The sequence below is a fragment of the Phyllopteryx taeniolatus genome, chromosome 9 (assembly GCF_024500385.1).
Source record: "Phyllopteryx taeniolatus isolate TA_2022b chromosome 9, UOR_Ptae_1.2, whole genome shotgun sequence".
Classification (NCBI taxonomy): domain Eukaryota; kingdom Metazoa; phylum Chordata; class Actinopteri; order Syngnathiformes; family Syngnathidae; genus Phyllopteryx; species Phyllopteryx taeniolatus.
The window spans coordinates 10,180,065-10,201,058 of NC_084510.1; the positions used below are offsets into that span (position 1 = coordinate 10,180,065).

Below are 20,994 nucleotides of genomic sequence, written 5' to 3' on the forward strand. Positions count from 1 at the left end.
TGCGTTTCTCTCCAAAAAATTGACCCCAGCTGAAAGAAATTATGACATTGGTGACCGTGAACTGTTGGCAGTCAAGGTGGCTTTGATGGAGTGGAGGCACTGGCTAGAGGGGGCACATACTCCGTTTTTAGTATGGACAGATCACAAGAACCTTGAATATATTAAAACTGCCAAAAGATTAAATGCGAGGCAGGCTAGATGGGCTCTTTTCTTCTCTAGATTTAATTTTACGCTATCATACCGACCGGGTTCTAAAAATGGTAAGCCAGATGCTTTGTCACGCATTTTCTCCGAGGAGAGTTCTTTGTCCGACCCTAGGACTATTTTGCCTAAGTCATGCTTCATTTCCGCTTTTGTTTGGGACATTGAGACTGCGGTTGAAGGGGCTCTGAAAGACACTCCTAGCCCTGAAGATTGCCCCGAGAACAGGCTTTATGTGGTTCCGACCTTAAGGGGAAAAGTCATCCACTGGGCTCACACGAACCGAACGGTATGTCACCCAGGCATTGCCAAGACGCTATCAGTGGTCGAACAGCGCTTTTGGTGGCCTAATGTTAGGAGGGATGTTAGCGATTACGTCAATGCTTGCCAGGTATGTGCTGCTAACAAGGCCTCTCGTCAACGTCCTTCTGGGGAGTTGCGACCCCTGCCAATACCACAACGTCCTTGGTCAGACATTTCCGTAGACTTTGTTACAGGATTACCGGCCTCTAAAGGCAATACCACCATTCTTACAGTTGTTGACAGGTTCTCTAAGATGGCGCACTTCATTGCACTTCCAAAACTCCCCTCAGCTAAAGACACTGCCGAGCTAATGATTAATCAGGTTTTTAAGTTCCATGGTTTCCCCAAGAATGTGGTGTCTGATAGGGGTCCCCAATTCATTTCGCAATTTTGGAAAGAGTTTTGTAAACTCATAGGTGCTACCGTCAGTCTGTCATCCGGGTTTCATCCTGAGACCAACGGCCAAACAGAGAGGCTGAACCAGGACCTGGAGACGGGGCTCCGATGTCTCGCTTCACAGGAGCCGCGATCCTGGTCTCAGAAACTGGTTTGGGTCGAATTCTCCCACAATTCCCTCCCCTCTGCATCCACTGGTCTATCGCCTTTTCACGTTGTGCATGGTTACCAACCATCTCTGTTTCCTGCCATAGCCTCAGAATCCACAGTTCCAGCGGCATTAACCTTGGTGAGACGCTGCAGGAGGACCTGGGAGCGAGCCCGCCAGATGCTGCTGCGCCAGGGACGGTCCTACAAAGCCGCTGCTGACCGTCGGAGGACACCGGCCCCGAACTACAAAGTGGGTCAGCGAGTTTGGCTTTCGACCAAACATATTCCACTCCGGGTGGAGTCCAAGAAGCTCGCTCCCAGGTTCGTTGGGCCCTTCCCCATCACAAAAATCATCAACCCTGTCACCGTGAAGCTGAGCCTCCCAAGGTCTATGCGGGTCCACCCTACTTTTCACGTCAGCCTACTCAAGCCAGCCCGGGAGTCCCCTCTGGTCCCGCCTTCCAGGCCCCCTCCTCCCCCCCGGTTTGTGGATGGGGGCCCTGTCTTCTCTGTGAAGCGGCTGTTGTCATCTCGTCGGAGGGGCAGGGGATTTCAATATCTGGTGGACTGGGAGGGCTATGGGCCTGAGGAGCGTTCCTGGGTACCGTCTGCGTTTATCGTGGATGATTCGCTCATTCGGGACTTCCACGTTGCGCATCCAGGGGCCCCAGGGCCGTCTGGGGCCGGCCGTTAAGGGGGGGGTACTGTCATATGTGTGTGTTCCGGGTTTTGTCTTCCCCCCCTGTTTCACACACACCTGCTCATGTGAGCATCTTCATCACCTGTGCCTCGTTCACCCTAATTACCCCTTGTATATAACCTCGTGTCTCATTTCCTCTCGTTGCCAGTTCGTTGTACCTTGTCGTCGCGTTCCAGCATTCCTTGTTTCCACGTCATAGATTCACAGTAAGACTTGACCCTGTTCCGATTATCGACCTTGTCTCTTTGCCTCATGTTTTTGGATACTGTTGCCTCTCTTGGATTGCCTGCCTGTGTACCGACCTATGCCCGTCTATTAAACCTCTCTTTTTGGAAACTGTCAATTTGTTTTGGAGTCGTGCATTTTTGGGTCCTATCCTCTGTTCCGTTCATGACAGAGTTAAGCACCGAGTCGTGACAGGTAGACAACAATCCCAGTTTACTTTTTTTGTGAGAGCTGGGTAGTAAGTTTAGTTTAGATCTATATGGTATACTACATAAAATAGTAGCAGTAACATTAAAATATATTACTGTTAATGTAAAATCACAGGAAAATTTCAGATTTATTATGGAACTTGTCAAAACACATTTTAACCCTTTAAAATACTGCTTGGCAAAGCTGAAGTGAACTAAATGTTTGAGGTATACTGTAATAATCGTTGTAATAATAGTAATTTTGCAGAGAACAATGGATTTCATTACAGTGTCACCATTTGCGGATGAGGTCCGGAACCTAACCCTCACAATAAATGAGGGATTACTGTATACGTATTTGGACTAAATAACAATGTATTCTCATCTGGCCTTTAATTCATTCAGTAACTATGAGGGAGTGGCCACTGAGTCTGTCACTGGTTTGATTCAATGTTCATTGCTTCATTAAATTGGCTGCCCTGTGACTCAACGAAGGGAAAGCATCGACAATCACAAAAGACAAGTGAAGCGAAGATCCATGTTGTCATTTCTGTCTTCATCCTGGTATGCAAGAATAAAGTACAGCTGAACAGTCGTGGCCCATCAGTACAAGTTGAAATCAATATTCAACAACACATTGCACAAGTGCCTTTGCGTTCACCTACACATAAAGTCAACATCTGTTTGAGAAGGAAAATTATACAAAGCAGTTTGTGTTCAACCTTGGCTAAGGTCTGTACCATTCTTGTTGAAGCTGTTATGTGTGCAACGTGAATCAGTTAACATAGGAGGATACATGTTGTTCTCCTTCTCATCTGTGACGCACATACAGTACTGTATGTACTGTATGCTCTCTGTATCAACATCCATCCCTCCATTTGTCACAGTTGAGCTGGAGCCTATCCCAGTTGAGACCGGGCAAGATGACCAGGAGAAAAAATATGCAAACTCCATTGTTGCATACAGGAGAGCCTCAGCCGAGATTCAAACTTATGAGGCAGACATGAACCAGTCATCTTACTGTGCTGCCTCAGTACAAATAAGCTTGCTTTATTTCGGCATGAAGTGCTTGATGTGAATATTTAAAAGTGAATTACTCATCTGAGCATGTGTAAGTGATTTAAGGTCAGACAGTTTGCTCTTGCTTCAAACAACAACATGATAAATGGAACATGTCATTGGATTTTCATTTGTTTTACAAGTTGAATGGGATTTCAGTGACCTGTAACCCTTATTATCACAAGATAGAGAATACAATAGAATGGTTTCGTTTATTCATAAAGTAACAAATTAAATGAATGGTTATTCCCTAGTTGGATGAGGACTTGTGTAAGGCATAACAGTCATCTGCACTAGGGTGCGGATGTCCTGAGTGTTTGTCCATTAATACTTTACAAAGGGCTTCACTCAATGGGCCAACGCAGGCTTGTGCGTGTGTGTGTGTGTGTCGTTCGAACTGTCGATGCTTGTGTGGGAAAAAAGGATCAGTTGTGGGCCCTTGCCACCAGGTCATTACTATTTAAAAGAAATATGATGCACTTTCACACACACACAAACACACGAACATATACACATGCAGACACAGATATACAGGACATAAAACAAGCAGTCTATCTAAAACCCTCAGGCATCGTAACTGGACAGCACAGGGATCCTGGGGTAATTGAAGATCGGTCCACTGTTGTTTCTATTATGATTTAGTAACATAGAGGGACCATGTGTGCACTATAAGAATACGCAAGGGTGGAGTGAAACCCAGCAAGAAATAGATTACAAAGCTACACTTAAGCACTCACACGAGGGGAAACGAGCAGAGTGACCAAAACATGACCTAGAGTAGATCAGACACTTTGGTAAACAACTGCAAGCAGACGTGCCACAACAGTTATTTACTGTAGATGTCTTAAATGACTGAAACCACTGAATATGTGTTGAATAGTAACTGTATGCTACTAAAATAAATAAATTCAATTTTTACTTTGCACATTGTATTTAACTCAGATGTTTAATGCACATAGTGTTTCATTGTTATTGATTATTATTATGCTTCACTTCTTTCAGTACATCCTTTACTTTTTGTCGTTAAATGGAATTTCTGTGTGGGTCGGAACACCGGACATGTAGCTAGCACATCCGCATCACAGTTCAGAAGTCGCGGGTTCAAAATCCGAGCTGTGGCCTTCCTGTGTGGAGTTTGCATGTTCTCCCTGTGCCTGTATGGGTTTTCTGCGGGTACTCCGGTTTCCTCCCACATTCCAAAAACAGGCATGTTAGGTTCATTGAAGACTCTAAATTGTCCGTAAGTGTGAATGCTTGCTTGTCTATATTTGTATTGGCTGGCCATCATTTCAGGGTGCACTTCTCCTCTCGCTCAAAGTCAGCTGGGATTGGCTTCAGCACACCAATGATCCGAGTGAGGATAAGCGATACAGAGAATGGATAGATGAAATGACTGTGTTGTTTTTTTGTACTAACATGCCAAGGTAAATTCTTTGTTTGTGTAACAAACATTCTTGCCATAAACATAATTTTGATTCAGTCATGTTAGAGTTGGAGCAAGACAGACACCACAAAATGAAGTAATGGCATGATAACCTGGAGACTAGACTCAGGACAGAAGAGAGTATTTGCGAGCAACAGTATGGTTTCATGCCTACAAAGAGTAACACAGACACATTATTTACCTTTTGGGTGTTGATGGAAAAGTACAGAGTACCTGGCAGGTGTTACAATGGACTAGTGGTAGGGTTAGGGTTTGCATGTTGACCCCCGTCAGCTCGTGTGGGCTTTCTTGCAGTACTCCAGCCTCTTCCTACATTCCGAAAACATGCATCCATCCAACCATCTTCTTCTGCGAGCCAGGAGACATAGTCCCTTTGGCACGTTCTGGGTCTTTCCCCCGGGCCTCTTACCGGAGGGACGTGCCCAAAACACTTCGCCAGGGAGGCAGATGCCTGAGCCACATCATCTGGCTCCTCTCAATGCGGAGAAGCAGCGGCTCTACTCTGAGCCCCTCCCGGATGACCGAGCTTCTGGTCACTCCGAGAGCGAACCTCAAAAATCTTCATCATTTCAGTGCCACTGTCTCTAATCCGTACCTCATGGCTGGCCTCACCACTGTTTTATAAACTTTGCCCTTCATCCTAGCAGACTCCTCTGTCAGATAACACACCTGACACCTTCTCCACCCATTCCAACCTGCTTGGACCTGTTTCTTCACTCCCTTAACACACTCAGGATTGCCCTGGACTGTTGACCCCAAGTTTTTAAAGTCCTCCACCCTCGCTATCTCGTCTCCCTGTAGAATCACTTTTCCCCCTTCACCTCTCTCATTCATGCACATATACTCTGTCTTAATTTGGTTAGTCTTCATTTCTCTCCTTTATAGTCCATGCCTCCATCGTTCTAACTGTTCCTCCACCGGCTCCCTGCTTTCACTGCAGATCACAACGTCATCTGCGAACTTCATGGTCCACAGTCATTCCAGTCTAACCTCATCTGTCAGCCTATCCACCACCACTGCAAACAGGAAGGGGCTCAGGGCTTATTCAGTCCTACCGACACCATAAACTCCTCTGTCACACCTACAGCACACCCCAGCACTGTTCTGCTGCCCTCATACATGTCCTGTATTATTCTAAAATACTTATCTGCCACTCCAGACTTCCGCATGCCGTAACACATTTCCTCTCTGGGTAGTCCATCATAGGCTTTTTCTCCGTCTACAAAGACACAATGTAGCTCCTTCTGACCTTCTCTGTACTTTTCCATTAACATCCAAAGGGGAAATAATGTATCTGTCTTTCCCATAACTTCATTGTGTCAACTTTATTCCTCTAAAGTTCCCACAGCCCTGCAAATCACATTTGTTCTTAAAAATGAGCACCAGCACACTTTCCCCCCATTCCTCAGGCATCCTCTCAACCGATAGAATTCTGTTGAACAAGCTGGTCAAAAACCCCACAGCCACCTCTCCTAGATGCTTCCATACCTCCGCGGGTATGTCATCAGGACCAACTGCCTTTCCATTTTTCATCCTCTTTAGTGCCTTTCTAAATTCCCCCTTACTAATCAGTGCTACTTCCTGCTCCATCACACTTGCCTATTCTACTCTTCCTTCTCTTTCATTTTCCTCATCCTAATGCCCGACATCACATCTCCACATATTCTTTTCTCCTCTCCTTAGTTCTCTCAGTGTCCCACTTCTTCTTAGCTAAGCTCTTTCCTTGTATGATTTCATGTACTTTAAGGTTGCTCCACTAAGTCTCCTACTCCAGTTTCCTACCAGAAGACACACCAAGTACTCTCCTGCCTGCCTCACTCATCAAATCCTCGAAGTATTCTTTCCATCTATCTAGCACACTACTGGCACCAGTCAACATATTTCCATCTCTATCCTTAATCACCCTAACCTGCTGCACATCCTTCCCATCTCTATCCCTCTGTCTGGCCAACCTGTATAGATCCTTTTCTCCTTCTTTAGTGTCCAACCTGGCATACATGTCATCATATGCCTCTTGTTTGGCCTTTGCCACCTCTACATTTGCCCTATGTCGCATCTCAATGTATTCCTTTCGCCTCTCCTCGGTCCTTTCAGTGTCCCACTTCTTCTTAGCTAACCTTTTTCCTTGTATGATTTCCTGTACTGTGAACTTCCACCACCAAGTCTCCTTCTCTCCTTTCCTGCCAGAAGATACACCAAGTACTCTCCTGCCTGCCTCTCTGATCACCTTGGCTGCAGTGGTCCAGTCTTCTGGAAGCTCCTCCTGTCCACCGAGAGCCTGTCTCACCTCTTCCCGAAAAGCTGCACTCGTCCTGTCTCAGCTTCCACCACATGGTTCTCTGCTCTGCCTTTGTCTTCCTAATCTTCCTCCCCACCACCAGAGTCATTTTACACACCACCATCCTATGCTGTCTTGCCACACTCTCCCCTACCAATACCTTACAGTCGGTAACCTCCTTCAGATTACATCGTCTGCACAAGATGTAATCCACCTGCGTGCTTCTACCTCCGCTCTTGTAGGTCACCCTATGTTCGTGCCTCTTCTGGAAAAAAGTGTTCACTACAGCCATTTGCATCCTTTTTTGCAAAGTCCACCACCATCTGTCCCTCCAAGTGCCTTTCCTGGATGCCGTACTTACCCATCACTTCTTCATCACCCCTATTTCCTTCACCAACATGTCCATTACAATCTGCACCAATCATGACTCTCTCTGTCTGGGTGCTCAGAACTACTTTATCGAGCTCCTTCCAGAATTTTTCTTTCATCTCTCGGTCACATTCTACCTGTGGGCCATAGCCACTAATCACATTATACATAAGAACCTCAATTTCACGTTTCAGCCTCATCAAATACTCTTTTGATAATGCCTTTCCGCCTGGTCTCCTGGACACACAATATATCAACCTTTCTCCTAATCATCATGTCAACCAACTCCCAAGCTTTTACTGTCATTGTCCCAACATTCAAAGTCCCCACATTCAGTTATAGACACTGTGCTTTCCTCTTCTCTTTCTGTCTAAGAAGCTGCTTTCCACCGCTACGTCGTCTTCGACCCACAGTAGCTGAATTTCCACTGGCGCCCTGTAAATTAACGGAGCCGGTAGCAGACGTTGTTAACACGGGCCACGACCGATTCAGTATGGAATTCTTTGGATGAACGCTCATATTTGTTTGTTTCCTTTCAGAATGAATACCGGTATCTAATGATACTGTATATTATACTGCAAAATATATGATTTCAAATGAGATTTGCCAATGTGCTGTGTACACATGAACAAATTTTTTTTTTTACATCAAATTCAGTTAATGTATCAAAAAATTGTCACACCATTGAAAGTCTAATCAAGCAACATTTTTGTAAAGGAAAATCTTAATCCACAATAATTCAACCATAGATAAGTCTAACTTTTAGCAAAATTCTGAAAATGGTTCTTGTCTTCACTGAGAAATGGATACACACATTTGTGTTGAGCATTGTATATAGTGGGGTTACATGTCATCTCTATATTCCACTGTCATGATAAGGAATAGGAGAAGAATATGAAAACCACTGCTAATATACACAGGACAAGTGTGTCACCAAACTCCACTTTTAGTGAGGAAAGCAGATCTAAAAAGCATGTGATCACAAACTCAAACTTCAACGAAGGTATTCCTTAGTGACATTGTGTACCTAACTAAACTTGGCAGGGTCAATTGGCACTGCACTGCCATGGCAGTAAAACAGAGCGTAACACAGTAGGGCTCACACATCTCTACACCAGTCAGAGACACCATCTTAAAGTCTGTGCTCCTCCGCTACTTGTTTATAGAATGTGGGCGGGGAAAACGATAAAGAGTTTTTTTTCAATGTTCTCTCTAGCTCACCGATTTTCACCTGTTGCGGGTGGCTTTGGAACATATCCCCTGCGATAAACTTGGGTTTACTGTACTTTCTTCCATCACACAAGCAGTGTTTTTCCTGCAGAATATTGCTAAATGTACCTACCTCTTGACATCTCTTGCTGACTGTCTGACTGACTTTCTGACTGTTATCGACTTCATGCTTTACCAATCTTACCCAGTTTTTTTTTTTTATGTGAGAAACCCTACACATGATGAGGAAAAAATATCACCATGTGTGCTCCTACTGCTCTTTTACGACACCACACACATAATAATGTGTCCACTATCAATGGCGACTCTCCTCCTCCAAGCCGCAACTCTGGTGTAGTACCACAACTGACCTCTCACAGGCAGCATGGTGCCAAAGGCATCAAGACTGCCAGAAAATCCAAGTGGGAGTCGGTAAAATTTTGGCCCGGGATTGGAATCAATCTCTGTGGGAGTGATATCTTTTTCAAAAACGCGGGATTAAGCGGGATTTTTTATTTTTTTTAAACACTTGGGATTTGGCGGAATACATTTTTAAACACTCGGAATTGGGAAGGAGTGCAGGATCAACCTCTGTAGGAGTAGAAGTGAGCAGGAGTCTACATCCACCCCCGTGTCAGCCTCTAATGTCAAACTTGTCCATTCAGCAAAAGACGTGTAAGCACTTTCTCCCGGCACAGGTAAATGGCAGAATAGGACTGGGACAAAGCACCCGTAGGAACTTTAAACATCCACCCATCCATTTTCTGTACCGCTTATCCTCACTACTACAGCGTATTTTATTTAACACAAGATGTCACCACAGAGCCACCAAAGATGACAATATCTGAAGTACAGGATTTGCTCGTGTTTATGTATAATATCATATTTGTATAAAATGATATACATGTATTTAACGTTTGTCCGAAGACAGCAGACATGAAGAGTACAACATTTTAGCAGGTTCACTTTCAAACAATCATGTCATCGACCCGTAGTTATGCTCGTTAGCGCAGCATAAACAGGAAATTTGCTAACCTGTTTTCCGGGTTTGGTTTGGTTTGGCTTCAGGGTTTGCTGCACTTACTTTATCACACAGCGCTGTCACTAGTTGTATTATAAAGTCAACATGAGGGCTTTTTGATTACTAGGAAAAATAAACTATAATAGAGTTATTTTGAAAAAAAAGTTTGATTCACAGTAATGATTCTCGCCAGGCTGCAGCCGGTAATAGCACCTGCTGCCATTTGCTCCTGTTTCTGCTGCATCAATAATGCAAGTCCATTTACACCACGGCCATTCCGCATTGGTTGGCAAGAGAGTGAGGTTTGTCTCTCTCCATCAGCGAAGGAGATGTGAGAGAGGTGTTGGCGTGCTCGGGTGTGTGGCTGAGGGTGGATCGTTTGGAACTGCGGACTCCGAGGTCGAGCATGACTCACGAGATGAGTGCTGCTCAGCACTGGATTTGCAAGTGAGAGGTAGCGAGATTGAGAGGTTAGATTTGAATCAATTGCAAGACTCAGACATTGGTGTCATGTGTGCATATATTGGAAAGGGAGCGATTAAGACCCATCCATCCTCATCTAAAATACTTTATCACTGAAAGACCTTTAGTCATCCATCCCTCTTATTGTTGTACTTGCTTTTAATCGGTGTCTTCCTTCCTATTGGCAAACTTTGTTAAAAATCTACACCAAACAGCTCACATTGTCCCTTATTTATTTGAGCTCCCCTTACAAAACAAATCATTGTGACTACGGTTGCTTGGTTTCATCATTATCAACGCATTGCTCCTATTTAGGATGTCATCAAAGAGGTTAAACAACAAATCTAGTTCTTTATTGCATGAAATGAAGTTCAATGAACTCGCAGATGTGGTAAATGTGTGATTTAAATGGGAAAAGCACCTTCTACTGGCCTGACGGTGGTATGGCATTAACGACACTGAAGTGTGCTGCATATATATAGATTATTTTATTAAATTTTTTTGCTTTCCTTGTTGAGTGATTGTAATTATATCTAAAAATATCAAATTTTGGTAGTGAATATAGACCATTATTCATATTTGTATTATGATTATTTTAAAATCATGATTATTTCCTGACTTCGTTATGAAATTGCTATGATCATGACCAGCTGTCCAAGTGGACCATACATTTCTGTGCAACACAGAATTGTGTCTCAAATCAAATCAGGTATTTTCGCCTGAAGCTGAAATTTCTGGTCTTGAGGTTGACAGCTGCTGTACATGATATGTGAAATGTCCTTCCAAATTGCACAGGGGACCAAAGAAGGCCACAAACACAATGATTACGAGTGGGGCCGAAATAAACTGATTTTGAAGATACACTTTATGTGAGATGGTTTATAGTTTGGTATATAGAGTAGCGTAATAGAGTAGTATATTTGTTTTAGTGCAATGAGTAATATATCCTGATACTAAATCCACTTTTAATTGGGCAATATTTCACTGCGCATGGGGTCCATTTGTTTGTTGCTACAAAATAGCGTAATTGGTTTTCTGATCCCTAACCCCCTAACCCTAACTCCTAACCCTCACCCCCCCAGCCCCCACCCCCATTAGGTTGGCTTTTTTCCCTATCTGTGTCAGCAGATTGTTATGTAAATGTTTTTCTTCTCCACTACAAAAGGCAATTAAATCATATACAGAATTGTTAAATTAATACCGCAGGACGGTGGATAGGTGCTTTGCATGTCTGTATGACTTTCTCACAGGTATGAGGTCGAATCTTGGCTCTGGCCTTCGTGTGTGGAGTCTGCATGTTAGCCACAAGCATGGGCTTTCTGCGAGAACTCCGACTTACCCCCCAGTTCTAAAAATATCCTTATCAGGGTGTACCCTGCCTCTCACACAAAGTCAGCTGGGTCACCCGTGACCCTCAGGAGAAGAAGCACTTGAAAGTGGATGGATGTTTTCATCTGAATTATCTTATTTGACCAGGATTGCACATGTTGTTACACATACTCCAATGGTGTTAACTGATTTTATTATTTTTATTTTTTACCTTCCACACATGAGGGTCTGACTCTGGTGGTGCCAGCAACTTGCCCGGGGAAACAGGAACACTTGACAGTTTGGGAACGCTCCTCAATCTTATTCTTATTACAGCAGCGATGGACAGCCACGACCTCACATGTTCCCTGCTTCACCTGGTAGGAGACTGGACACAGACACATCGATGGAGACAGATATTATTTACCTCAAACTCAAAGACATTCAGACAGTTGTTGGTGGTACTTATTTATTTATTCTTCCCTTGTTGATTCCAATAGTCATAAGCATTTCTAGTGATTTGAAACGTGAAAATAATAGGTGCATCACACAAGCTACACAGGAGAGTGTGAAAGCTGCAACTAAATTATTTACTTTTAAGTAAGCACCTTCAGTGTATCGCAGCCTTTGATTTAAAAGTTAACACGCTTATCGATACTTTACTTTCCTTCTGTGCCAAGGACTCTCATTAAATATATCTGTTGCTGTTGATGTCAGATGAAGGGAAAAAAAACAATAAAAGTGGCAAGCCCGTTTGCGTGCACGTGCATGCATGTGGTGTTGCATAAAGTCACCTTTTAAGAATAATTGCATTTCAGCTGAAACCCCTCTTCTCTAGCTTCTAAGCTACCTTGATTTTCTACAAACCTCCTTGGAGAACTGCAAGTTAATTATAACATTCTCCTGACGGTAATGAGGCAGAAGGGTGCATTTAAATGCATGTACATTTAACACAGAGCATCCTTGCCTGGTGAACACACTGTATCAATGTGTGTTTCTAAATTGGAGCTATTTATTTCCAGTCAGACTGTAAATTAGCCTTTTTTTTTATGATTTATGTACACCTGCTCAAATATGCAATACAAGAGACGCATAAAAAATTCAGACTTCATAATAATGCTCACATTTTCATTGACACTAGCAAATAGCTATTGTGTTTGGCAACTGTCAGGTTGGAGTCCTGCTCGGGAAATTGCAACTAGTGTAATGCTAGTCTGCATCCTGACGACTGTCAAGGTGCCCTTGAGCAAGGCACACCAAGCACTGTCACTGACATCTCTCCTTGCATGCCTGCATACTGCATGTGTGATTTGGTTCTCTGGGTGGGGTGCAACTAAATAAAATTGTGATTATAAATTGAATATAATCAGTAAACTGAATACAATTTGATGTGTCGCTGATCAGGTCCTGATTAGGGTTGTGGGTAATTAGTGATTATCCTCGCTGACTCCATCGCAGAGGTAGGCCTACACCCTGGACTGGTACAGCACACAGGACACATATAGACCAACAATCATTGACACTCGACACCTATTGGCAATTGTGCATCTTTAATTAACCTAACCTGATTTTGGAATGTGGGAGGTAGCCGGAGCACCCGGGGAGACGCCACAAGTAAACACCTCTCAGAGATCCTCCAACAAAAATTCAAACCCAGATCCCCTGACTGTCAGACACTTGTGCTAAAATGAAATGAAAATGACTTCCTCATTTCCACATAGTGTCTTGGGTGTTGATTGGCTCAACTGCAGAGAGGACCAGGTCTCTGTTAGGGGTGAAGCGTTTATTAGGTGGTAGGTCTTTATTTGTTCTATGCATTTTTTATAAAAGTCTTAAATAATATATATTTCTAATCTTTTTTCCTACAAATAAATACTGATTCTTGATTGAATAATACATAATTATATTACAAGATAAGTGCGTATACAAGTGAAATAAAATAAGTGCTTTAAAAGACAATGCAGAGAAATGGTAAGAACATAGACAGGCTGGAGAGAGGCGAATCCGAAGGTGCATAGCTCCCCAGAACATAAAAATCAACGACTGCACCTCCGACGGCATCTTCACACAATGTAAAATCATCTTTAACACTTGTTTACTGCATCTGAGATCATTACAATAACCACCCTTTATTTTTCCTCTGGTGAAAAAGAAGAACGATTGAGCTATGAAATCAAACATGGCATTACAGTGGAGGCTGCTATTTGAGGTAATACAGCCCTAGCGATGAGGGGAATTTTCAACACTGAGCACATGTGCAGACAGAAGATATGATGATAATGTGTAGACCACAAATGATTGGTCAAAGCTAATCTTCCATAATGGTTTGCGAAGGGATTTCCAAGGACTTATCTTTAGTTTTGTTGTGCACCTCTTGGCCTCTAGAAAATTTCCTGAGTAAACCCCGCAGGCGACACTGCAAAGTATAAGCCTCTTTGCAGCCCCATGAACACCAGGGTGAGACTGAGCCATGAGCTCAAGTGTCATTTATGTACGTGACTTTACACATACTCCAGAACTTTCACCGCTCAGCTCAATGGCCCTTGCAGGCAGACGCAAAAGCACAGACAAACACACTCTGCAGAGGATCCTATTTCTGCAGGCCGTGGCCCCACTCATCTTTTCTGATTTAAAGTTTGTTTGTTCTCTTCTCCACACAGAACCGTCATTGATCCTTTGCTCTCAGAGTGTCCCTGTGCTATCATACCTGCACTTCATTCACCCCCCCCCCCCCCCCCCCCCCCCCCACCACACACACACACATACATACACATTCTCCCCTGACTGAGGCTGAGACAGCAGTTGGAGTTCATACATACATGCAAACAAATATGAAAGACCTATTAATATTTTGAATAAAACAAAAACTTATGATCAACAAACTGGGGGAGATCCAGGTGGCGAGTAGGTAATTTAAATATATAACAGTCTAGAACGGACCCATATCAAGCTGCAGCAAAGCTTTTTAATATTACTTACAAACATTCACCTAACAAACATTTCTAACATATGAACACTTCCGAGTGAGTTAAAACTTTTTTTTAAATACTACCGCAAGACCAAATTTAAGAGTTGTGCGCCTTCAGTGTGATGTTAGCATTAAGCTATACGTTCGTTAGAGGCAATTTTATAATTTGGTTGAACATACAGTATATTGGTGTTTAAATACTCAATGTTTAATTCTAGTTTGTATGTGTCAGCTTAACAGTAAACTTGAACTGAAAGTGACAAAAAGCATACAACTCGAACTTAATCATGCAGACTATGGCTCCTTTTTTAGAGAACTATGTGAGTTACACCATAGTTCCCCTTTTCTTGACAGCAGGAGAGTCAAAACAGGGGCTAAGGAACACTTTAAAAATGAGGTTAAATGTGTGTATAAATATATATATATATATATATATATATATATATATATATATATATATATGGGGGTTCACTGTATATCATGTTTTATTTTACTGTAGGAAAGTTATGAATGGTCCCTGCCAGTTCTAATTGAGAGAAATTATATATTCGTCTGAACTACAGTGTTCAGCCGTCCAGTCTCCTGCTATACACACACTTAATAACAGTGTATCTAATGTTTCAATACTGCCTATAAACCACTTTGTTATGACCATTACAGAGTAATAGAGCATACCACACATAGATGAGGAGCTTTCTCAAGCATGGCTAAACGCGTCTAGTCGTGCAGTGCACAAAAGGAAAGTGGGAGAAGGGCAAGGGAGTGACAGCCACAACGAGACAGCGAACAAGACAAGAAACCTTGAGCTCAGCTGACCAATTCAGACACTGTACAGTACAGACACAGGTGAGCAAGAACATCATGCAGTTTTTCTGCTGTCAATATCTGACAGTCATGCCCACAAGACAGGATTCCCACCAAATTATTTTCAGAGAAGTCAGTGTAGTGCAACTCCTGAAGTGAACGTGCACAAGAGATCGCGATACAGTGATAAATTGTGCTGATGGATTATTTACACCTTGCTGGAGCCACTCTCTTAAATCCTAACAGCTTTTCTAGTCTAGTCCAGTCTTTGGGTTGAGGGGGTTGTGAGCTCCATCGTTGTTCTTATTGACACTTTAAGCATCTCATTCTCACCCCGCCCTTGTGCAGGCCATCAATCCTCTTGACGTTATCGCCATCTAACAGGCCCAGGTCAGACCTCATCTCACATTTTGCTAATTATCATTTGAGGTCACTGTGGTTGCCTTTAAGCGTCCCTGTATAACTATCAAATCTTCTATAGATCTTACCAATCTTTTTTGAATAATACATTTTAGTAGGCTGCAAGTATGCTCAGCTACAAGCGGTGGCCAGTCAGGCTTTTGATGCTAGTGAGGTGTCTATTGGGAACAAACGACAAGAGCCGGTTCCTGATTGTGATTTGTGACATGGGATTGGTCAAGATGTGTGACTTCTGTGTGTCCACAGTAAGCAGAAGGGGAAAGGGGGAGGTTACAGAAAAACATCACAGTGAGCACACAAACTGGAGCGAGGGAGAGACAAGAGCATGCGAGAATATAGTGAGAGATGCAGCTAAGGTGAAAAGAATGAGCGTCAAAAAACGAAGTCAAATTGGATGCATTTTAAAGATTTTATAGTTAATGATAGAGTGCAAACCACAAAATGAAAAGTTCATATCGGGCAGGCTCCACAAACAAACTGTGTTAGGTACTGTATATGCATAGTTCACTCATTATCTTAGAGGAGAAAAGACGAGCAAGGGAACCTACTGTTAATGAATGTGCAAGAATGTCGACTGCAACTGTTGCTGCTCCGACAATAGTTGAACGATACATACAAATATTACACGTTTTGATGGTCCTTTGTTTTTGTTTCAGTTCATTTTTTTTTGTCGCACTCTTGAGTATGTGAAGTAACAAAATAATATAAATAATGCATATTTAGTATAATGGCACGGTGGACGACTGCCTCACAGTTCTGAGGAGCCGGGTTCAAATCCGGCCTCGCCTGTGTGGACTTTGCATGTTCTCCCCGTGCTTGCGTGGGTTTTCTCCGGGTACTCCGGTTTCCTCCCACATGATTGAAGACTTTAAATTGCCCGTAGGTGAGAATGTGAGTGCGAATGGTCGTTTGTTTATTCGTGCCCTGCGATTGGCTGCCGACCAGTTCAGGGTGTAGCGCGCCTCTCTCCCGAAGACACAGTTGCTGCGAAAGGCTCCAGAATCAGTCAGTGAGAGAAGAGAGAAGAATAGTTGCAGCGTAGGCGTAGTTGTGTAGGAGTAACAGTTGTCGATTATTTTGTTGCATTGTATATTTTTATACAGTATGTATTTGTATATACTGTATGTACATGTTGAATAATTGAGTTACTGTATATAACCTGCTAACTCAATCAGAGCATGAAACTTCAAATTCAAGAGTTATGGGTTCGGTCCCACTACAAATTCTGACTTTTAATTTTTTTCTTATGTTCATATCTACAGTATTTGTCTGCTCTGAAAACAGCTGCCAGTGAATGAGTCAATTGCACATTACCTAGCAACAGATTCACGCTACAGATGTTTATTTTGTCCTTCAACTCAGAGATTCAGGACCCGAGGGGAAAAAAGAAAATCTCTTTAGGCCGCACCACTTGAAATTGCAGCATATTGAATATACAGTTTTCTGAAGCACCTGTCAATCGTGGGCCTTAGAATCATTACTTTCCGCCTCCTTTCGGTGTCTCGTATTCTGTACCTGTTAACTTGTAAGGCTATTTGTTTGCAAGCTGTTTACTTGACAATGGCTGATGTGGGGCCATTGAATTTACCAACCGTCAGTCAGAAACGGAGCATATTATGCAGTATGTGGCTTTCACAATCTGTCGCTTGCCAACCTTGTATAGGAAAGGTGACTCATAATACGTCTGCATGACGAGCTTGCATTTATTTCAATTTCACTCAATGTTGTTCGTAAAATAACAGAATGCCTCTTATAAATATTCCAGAATAAATGTGACTGAGCTAAAACAGCACAGCACAGCACAACGCAATAAAGTCCAGCGTAGCATTTTTTTACCTCTAGAGCCACCCTGTGGTGTCTAATAGAAGTTCAGCTGTGATGTGAACCCAACAAATGCTCACCATCCATTTCAGTTATCCATTTTCTTTACCGCTTGTCACGAGGGTCAAAGGTGAGTTGGCGCCTATCCCAGCAGATTTCGGGCAAGAGGCGGGGTCCACCCTGGACTGACCACCAGCCAATTGCAAGGTACAAACAACCATACACACTAACACTCACACCTATGGACACGTTAGAACCTTTGATGACAATGCCTCCTAAAATCTTCCCCAAAAATGAGCATATGGTTATATCTATCTAAAAAAAAAATCACCATAGACACAGCCAATTATTTTTTTTTAGGCTGAAACTATTTTTGTGTATGATGCTAATATTCACAGCCAACAAGCCTTAAACCTCAACCAATTAGAATAAACTCTCTAAAAAGCAGCAGTTGATTTGGGACCAAGTCATCTTGTTCCACAGAGAGGGCGAATAAGGTGGGGGTGGGCACCCGTGACCTTCACAATACACAAGGCCTGCAATTAGTGGTGTCCCTGCCGTAAGCAGGCTGCCTCCTCTCGATCAAAAGGAAAACTAATACCATCACTCACTGCCCAGACTGCAGGATGGGCGCATTTCGACTCCAAATAAAGGTCACCTTGCCAAACAAAACGGTAGGAGTAAAGAAACTGAGAGATAATTCAGAAAATTATCATAATTAAGTGTGCGAAAGAGTTGACTCGAGAGGTTTTTGCCAACAAGCCACAACCTATCCCTGTAGGCAGCTTTAATCATTATGATTCAACAATTAGCATTGTAGTTATTTATTGCCATTCTTCTCAGTTGCTTTTGGACATCCATTTTACGGACCGCTTACCCTCACTAGGGTAGCCTATCCCAGTTGTTTTCGGGCGAGAGGCCGGGTAACACCCTGAACGGGTCGCCAGCCAATCGCAGCGCATTCGCACTCACATTCACTTCTACGGGCAATTTAGAGTTTTCAATCAACCTATCATCCATGTTTTTGGGATGTGGGAGGAAACCGGAATACCCGGAGAAAACCCACGCAGGCACAAGGAGAAAATGCAAACTCCACACAGGCGAGGCCGGATTTGAACACGGGTCCTTAGAACTGTGAGGCAGATGTGCTAACCAGTCGCTCACCCTACCCGCTTTTGGACATTCATCCTCGAAATTTGAAAAACAGTAAGTGCATTTCTCAAAACAATTCATACAAAAACTGTGGATTACCTGCAAAAGCAAGTTTCCTGCTCAGAATCCTTAGTTCATCTCTCACAAGTAAATATCTGTATCGTTTAACATGTCAGTCATCAGGATGACAAGTCTTTGTGTCATTGTCTACGGATAACACAGTCAAATTGCTTAGTCATGTCAGTAAATAACTGTACTTTTTAGGAATCTTCTGATGTAGACTGCGCCTATAAGTTTGGATGACAATTAGTCTAAATTGCAAATTACAGCTTAGTGTACAGTAAATTGGAAATTAATTGCAAGAGACTGGAGAAGATTCACATTGACACTTTTACTGTTTGTCTTGTAATTTTTTGACAGACTATGTCATTGCAATACAGAAAGGAAAAGACAGCACTGTATAGCAAAAATGAAAAGCAAACAAACAAACACAAAAATAAAGTGCAAATGTGAACATAGTCTTCTTAGGAAAAAGTGTACATGCAGTGGTGTAGGAATTGCAGTGCAGTCTTCCTAGGCCTGCTGACTTTCCCGGCTTGTGGGCCACACATTCTCATCCACATTACATGCGACGAGCTATTTCAGAAAACTGGTGTATTAGTGGTTGATGTAATGCTGCACAAATTTCCCTTAATTAGAGAAAGTCAAGATTCACATGGGAATAAAGTCTGATGGAAAGTCTAATGGAAAGGTATATAAATATGCTTGACATACAGTATTATGACTTGTTCAGCCATTTTACATGTAAAGACTTTTGTGAAAAAAAATGATGTGGGGAGTGAGTCTATTTCACAGAGACCCATTATAATACATTTTGATCAACATGACATAAGCAATTGACAATGTTGGACCCAGCGGATAATTGTATAGAATCATTTGCAATTTCTGACTGGCGACCAGTTCGGGATGTAGTCCGCCTTTCGCCCGACTAGTCGGCTAGGATAAGGCTCCAGCGCCCCGCGACCCTAACCAGGATAAGCGGTGTTGAAAATGGACGGATCATTTGCAATTTGTTCAAAGAAATGAGAAACTGCTTTTTTGGTGTGCACACGTCACACAACGATGTGAAGATTGAACAAGTAGTTTCAAGAATTTCAATTCTGATCTGAGAAATGTCCCAAAGCGACGGACAAAAAGTATAATAAGCTGGTCTTTTGCAAGTCAATAGAGAATAGATTTCGTTTACAGTACGAGTGGCAGTAATTAAAGCAATTATTTGACTGGAGGGGGCTGTGGTGCATATTAATGTAAGCACTGGTAATAATGAGCCCCTTAAAATCACACGTTATGGGCTCATGAGAGATATTCTCAATCAGGGGCGCTGAGGGGCGGACGGAAAAACGTCAGCAGCACCCCTGAAGTGTTGGATGTCTCCAAGCACTTTCAGTAGATCAGATCTCACCAACGCTGACACATTTGTGTTGACATCACCTGACAGCTAAAGTGCCATTTGCATCTATACGGCAGACTCGATCATTGAGCGGAGCGGTGTTTGCATCAAAGCCCAAAAGGAGGGCTTGTCGAGATCAGTGATTTCCAACGCGCGCAATGGCACATCAGGTATGCCGTGGAAAATTATCCAATTTCACTTATTTGGGCCGACTGGTTAGCACATCTCCCTTACAGTTCTGAGTTTGGGGGTTCAAATCTTGGCTCTGGCCTTCCTGTGTAGCGTTTGCATGTTTTCCCCGTGCTTGTGTGGGTTTATTCCAAAAACGTGCATGTTAGGTTCATTAAAGAGTCAACTTTGTCCCTAGGTGTGAATGGTTGTTTGTCTTTATGTTCCCTGCAATTGGCTGGCGACCAGTCCTGGGTGTGCCTTGCCTCTCATCCGAAGTTAGCTGGGAAAGGCTCCAGCACACCTTCAACCCTACAGAGGATAAGCAGTACAGAAGATGGATTGATTGATAGTCCAAACATTATTATTTACTACAAACAATGTACGTACAACCATGATGACCAACAAAGAAAGTGTTCATTAATAATAAGAGAATATAAAAAGAAGAAAAATAATATTTTAAGCAACTGTAATATCACGCAAGTTTGAACATTTAAACTGTTTAACGATAACATTTTTTTTTAAAGTAAATTAATGACTCACTTAAAATATATTGCACCTGAAATACATTTAAAAAATGAAAACGTTCTTTAAGATTAAGAGCCAATGTGTAGAATTTAGACATTAAACACATCTCTACTTTACATTTACAGTAACTCTATTACAGTAGGTACCACCAGAGCATGTGTGTTGATCTCCCAGCTCGCTGATATATGGTATAGAAATAGTCCACTTAAAGTGCATATGGCATCACGTGTTGATACAGTCACTCAAGTGACAAGTGCTACCCGAGTGTAATTAATAGCATTTCCAATTTTAACTCTCAGTGCCAGGTTCAGTGACTAGAAATTCACAACTTTAACACCATGCCTGTAAAAAATAAATAAATAAAATAACA

At 42.6% G+C, this 20,994-nt stretch overlaps 1 protein-coding gene across 3 annotated transcripts in view; it reads right to left on the reverse strand.

Moving 5' to 3' along the window:
• tafa4b (TAFA chemokine like family member 4b) overlaps positions 1-20,994 on the reverse strand; it is a 56,628-nt gene that overhangs the window by 14,310 nt on the left and 21,324 nt on the right. For all 3 annotated transcript variants that reach the window (XM_061786082.1, XM_061786080.1, XM_061786081.1), the window contains exon 4: positions 11,546-11,701. In XM_061786082.1, coding sequence (XP_061642066.1) covers positions 11,546-11,701 — 156 coding nt within the window. The remainder of the gene's footprint in view (positions 1-11,545; positions 11,702-20,994) is intronic.